The 5,027-nt window shown below is 40.3% G+C and overlaps 2 protein-coding genes across 2 annotated transcripts in view; both read left to right on the top strand.

Moving 5' to 3' along the window:
- The window catches only part of SARC_07023 (hypothetical protein), a gene marked incomplete at both ends in the record, with an annotated part of 11,187 nt that extends 8,593 nt beyond the window's left edge, over nt 1-2,594 (top strand). Inside the window, 4 exons of the mRNA XM_014299040.1 lie at nt 130-213; nt 1,366-1,436; nt 1,856-1,927; nt 2,490-2,594. Coding sequence (XP_014154515.1) covers nt 130-213; nt 1,366-1,436; nt 1,856-1,927; nt 2,490-2,594 — 332 coding nt within the window. The remainder of the gene's footprint in view (nt 1-129; nt 214-1,365; nt 1,437-1,855; nt 1,928-2,489) is intronic.
- A 1,153-nt stretch (nt 2,595-3,747) lies between these two features.
- The window catches only part of SARC_07024 (hypothetical protein), a gene marked incomplete at its 5' end in the record, with an annotated part of 10,442 nt that continues 9,162 nt past the window's right edge, over nt 3,748-5,027 (top strand). The window contains 2 exons of the mRNA XM_014299041.1: nt 3,748-3,960; nt 4,825-4,908. Of these exons, the coding sequence (XP_014154516.1) occupies nt 3,748-3,960; nt 4,825-4,908 (297 nt within the window). The remainder of the gene's footprint in view (nt 3,961-4,824; nt 4,909-5,027) is intronic.

The following is a 5,027-nucleotide window of genomic DNA, read 5'->3' on the forward strand; positions in this document are numbered from 1 at the left end:
CTTATTCAAATTCAGATATTTATACGTATATATATATAAATATACATGCACATGTATACATGTTCTTATATATACATGTAAACAGTTAAGTCAAGTTTGTCTGACCTTATGCGATTTTGTTACCCTCAGAGGTGCGCCGTGGTGTGCTGCCGCGACTTATGAAGGAGATTCTAAGCACTCGTGTGATGGTCAAGAACTCGATGAAGCGTTATCGTAAGTATTGATATGTATAGCTCTGTCCCAATGGCATAACTAGATACATTTCGGAATTCAATCAGCAAGCTCAGGGGCATATAAGCGTGGTCGGTTCAGCGCTCTGGAAAAATGCTCATCGGCCAGCTGTAACAGGCCTACATATGTATCTGACCGCATGTTCAAGAAGCAGGGTTTAGACATTGCCTTAACCAACTCATTGGCTGAGTGGTTTAGCTATTAGTCGCCGTGATTGTAGCTAAGCGAGACATCGAAATATTTGTTCACACGGCCGTTTGTAGCCATGTATGGGTATGGAATTGCATTGTCCTATGTTTAGAGAGGGATGCGCTGTCTGGGATTCTGATCACGAACTATATAAGCTGCCGCTAGAACTTTGCTCAAGTGTACACCGATAGTTAGTACTGGGGTTTGTACATTACTATTAACGTTGAGCATCAATGTACTACAAGGTGAGAAGGTTCCACTACCAGGAACTCATGTATCTATGACATAGATCACGTATATAATGCTACATCCAACCTCGAGTGCACTATAGACGTACATAGGCATCACAGCTCTTTTTCGATACAATGACAATCTAAAACAGGCAACAGTATTGTCACTTAGCACCCCATCGATCTCTTGATCCTTTCTCACCTGTATACTTAACACATAGCCTATTCACTTTATGCATGGAATATACCTTCCCTTCTGTTAGCTCATGACCTCCTTACTCATTACCTACTTATGTGTATTAAATAAGCATATCATATATTCATCTCCTCCGGTATGCTTCTTTTCTATTTAGATCAAATATACTGTCCCATCCAAATACTTCATTACGTGTTAACATTGCATATCAATATACATTCTTTCCTGTATACTTATTATCCATCATGTAGTCACTTTGTAGATGAAATATACTTCTCTTCCTGGCCAACTTGCTTATTTCCTACTTATTTATTCACTTTGTATATCAAATGTACTTTCCTAGCGGTTCACTTGTTGCTTTGTATATTAAATATACCTTCGCTCCGGTTTGCTGATGGCCTACTTGCTCATTGCCCACTTTCATACGCACCTTGTGTATACTGATTACCTACATATGCCCCACCAACCTGTATACTGATTACCTACTCGCGTATTGACTTTTGTGTGTGAAACATACAGGCGACACGGATGCAGTGAAACACGGGATTCTGCACAACCGTCAGTACGCCCTGAAAATGATTGCTAATGTGGTAAGCCTTCACGTTCATTCTCACCATTGCTGAAAGTAATCCCTGGGAAGCTGCTAAAGTCATCTACAACTTCACTAATTGGCCCTACTGATCACTAACTATACTTTCAAGCAACTGATTTGTGATTGTCTGAGCGACCAAGTGAAAGTATTGGATATCGTATATCAGCCTAGCTGAACGGTACTTTGGTTACGCTATATGTATCTTACCCCTCTGTTGAACGGATCGTTGTCTATTTGCTGTCAATTCCGCACTTCAGCCGATTGTCACAAGGACGAGAAGTTTTCAAATGCCCGTCACGGGTCCTAAGTAGCTATGTGCCCGGGGTAATGCGCCTACAGTCTCTATTCACTTACTTCATTTTGAGCGAATCTGCTCAGTTTCTGTGCACCACTTACTTATATTTTTGTCTGCGGCAGACCTACGGCTACACGAGTGCCAGCTATAGTGGACGTATGCCGTGCGCTGATATCGCCGATAGCATTGTATCGGTATGTGGCTGCAAAGTGTCGAGTACATATCAATCGGCCGGATGTAACGGCGCTATTTAACATACTTCGATGGTGTGTATCATCCAACATGTTAGTGTCCTCATAGTATACATATCGCGGTAGCGTCTATTTGGGACTTACATACCATTGAGTGTGTGTAGTAACAGAATCTACGGCACTCAGCAACAGTTTTATTTCTGCTAGAGGATCGCATGTTTGAGTACATGCATATCTATGAGTTGCTGACAGTGAATTGCACATCTCAAACTATCCGTAAATACATGCATTTTAGCTCGGTAAATGGGGCACCCGATATTGACTGCACACATACGGAGTGATCTTCAATTCTTTCAGCGGCAAGCGTATGTGTGGGTTATATCTGATAAAGTTTACATTAGTGTTTAGTGCATGGCATGGATAGACCATTGAATCACCATGCCTGTCAGTTGATCTACCTGCAGTGCTGACCGTGAAAAAGAACAATGAGATAAAAAGGTCGAAACCCCAAATTTCAATTCGAGAGATTGAACCGGGTTTGACCCAAATATTATTCGTAGCACAGAACAGGCCGTTTGGCATCACAGCTCTTACGACTGGACTACACAGTTACGCATCTTCTAACGCAGTCACATACAATCATGTAAGCACCAGCAAATCGGAAGTATAGTTTCGTGATTGAACATTACTAGTGATTTACTAAGAGCACTTGAGTTTGCCATAGATATCACGCGAATGAGCTATCAATAATATGCGGATGAGTTAGGAATACAATATTGCTGAGCTATCAATAGCACGTAGATAAACTATTGATAGCACGTAGATGAACTAAGAATAGCACGTAGATGAACTAAGAATAGCATGTAGATGAGCTATTGATAGCACGTAGATGAACTAAGAATAGCACATAGATGAGCTATTGATTGCACGTAGATGAACTAAGAATAGCACGTAGATGAGCTATTGATGAGAAATGAATGATCTATAATTGCGATGAGCTATTAATAGCAGATGGATGAGCTAGTATTACAATATAATTGAGCTATGAATATCACGTAGATGAACTATGAATAGCACGTAGATGAGCTATTGATGAGAAATGAATGATCTATCAATTACGATGAACTATCAATAGCAGGTGGATGAGCTAGTATTGCAAAATAATTGGGCTATGAATATCACGTAGATGAACCATGAATAGCGCGTAGACGAACTATTGACAGCACGTAGATGAGCTATTGATGAGAAAGGAATGATCTATTAATAGCGATGAACTATCAATAGCAGGTTGGGAGCAAGTAATACAATATAAGTGATAGCACGTAGATGAGCTATCGAACAATAGCACGTATATGAGATATTGCTGAGAAGTGGATGATCTATTAATAACGGGTGGAATAGTACGTACATGAGCTATTAACTGCACGTAAATGATCTATTAGTAGCACGCGGATGGGCTGTTGATGACACGCGGGTGATATATTATCAGTACGTGGATCACTTAGTATTGTAATGAGCTATAGATGGCACTGCACGTGGGTGATTTACCAATAGCAGATAGGTGAGTTGCCAATAGCATTTAAATGGGCAATCAATGGACACACAAATCAGTTCACCTTACGACTCAACCAACATACCTCAGACCTCGCCTGTACGGCAGATTGGGTTATCACACAATATTAGGTCTACCAACCTGCTAATAATCGAAAATTAGGCAACTATTCTACCTCAAAAATCGTCACCATGCCCTGGGAAGTTCCATGCAGCTTAAAAAGCAATATCCTGCACCTTTGTATACGCCCACACACCACCAGTTCTTCAATATGACTCAACTAGCAAGAGTACAGCTTGGCACACGGTACACACTTGCATACTCACCAACATTCTATCAATACGACATGGCTCATTCCACCCCACAGCTCGGCCGTCATACGTTGGAAAGGTCCATGCGCTTTATAGAAGCCACTTGGCCCGGTACTAAAGTGGTCTATGGGGACACCGACAGTGTGTTTGTGCACGTGCCAGGGGCTTCCAAGGTAAACAAGCAAATGGTCGATACAAGTATGCATATATTTGATGCAAGTATGTATATGTTTGATACATGTATGCATTTGTTTGATATATCTGTATGTGTGATTGATGCATGTATGTGTATGTTTGATAAACGTATTTATATGTTTGATACGTTTATGTGTATGTTTGATACATGGATGTATATGTTTGTTTATCTTTGATACGTTTATGTGTATGTTTGTTATATGTATGTATATGTCTGACATGCTTATGCATTTGCTTGATATATCTACGTGTATGTTCGAAGCAAGTATGTATATGTTTGATACCGTCATGTATTTGTTTGAGGAAAGTAGTGAATGATGCGTTCGATACAGATATGCATATGTTCAAGGTATGTTATGTATGTATATGTTTGCTATAGCGTGTACTTGAACGTGCCTGGATAGATTTATATGTGTTTCTTGCCGCGTGTCCCTCTCCTGCCTAATATCTGAATTAATCGCCCTCCCTTAGGCCGGTAACTGGCCCATAGTTTATCAAATCTGAATATTGGTTTCTGTTCGATGCTCATATCTGATTGTGATTCCTGATATTGGCTCACAGTCGAATTTACAACCCAGATCCAGTATTGTCCTGACCGTGTATCGACTAAACGCTCGCAGAAGTCTGCATTCAACATTGATCAAAATGTTCACAAACATTCCCTTAAGTAGACCAATACCTTAGTTAGTGTGAGTATACTTAGACAAGTAATATCTTCGTCTATTTGCAGAACTATGTCCAGTATGCTTTCGTGTTGTCAAGAAATGCATACCTATACCCTTTAACTATATTCATTTTCATAAGCTTGTGTCCTCTACTTTCGTATGTTACCCTGGTCGCAGGAGTCGGCTTTCAGAATCGGTCAGGAGATTGCCGAGGCCATCACTGCGCGTGAGCCACGTCCAATGGAATTGAAGTTCGATAAGGTGTGCTTGCAATGCAGCTCATATATATATATATATGTATGTCTGTACACGTGTGTGTGTGTGTGTATATATGTGTGTGCGTATATGTATGGAAGTATGGAAGTATCTATATATATATA

The sequence above is a fragment of the Sphaeroforma arctica genome (assembly GCF_001186125.1).
Source record: "Sphaeroforma arctica JP610 unplaced genomic scaffold supercont1.532, whole genome shotgun sequence".
NCBI lineage: Eukaryota > Ichthyosporea > Ichthyophonida > Sphaeroforma > Sphaeroforma arctica.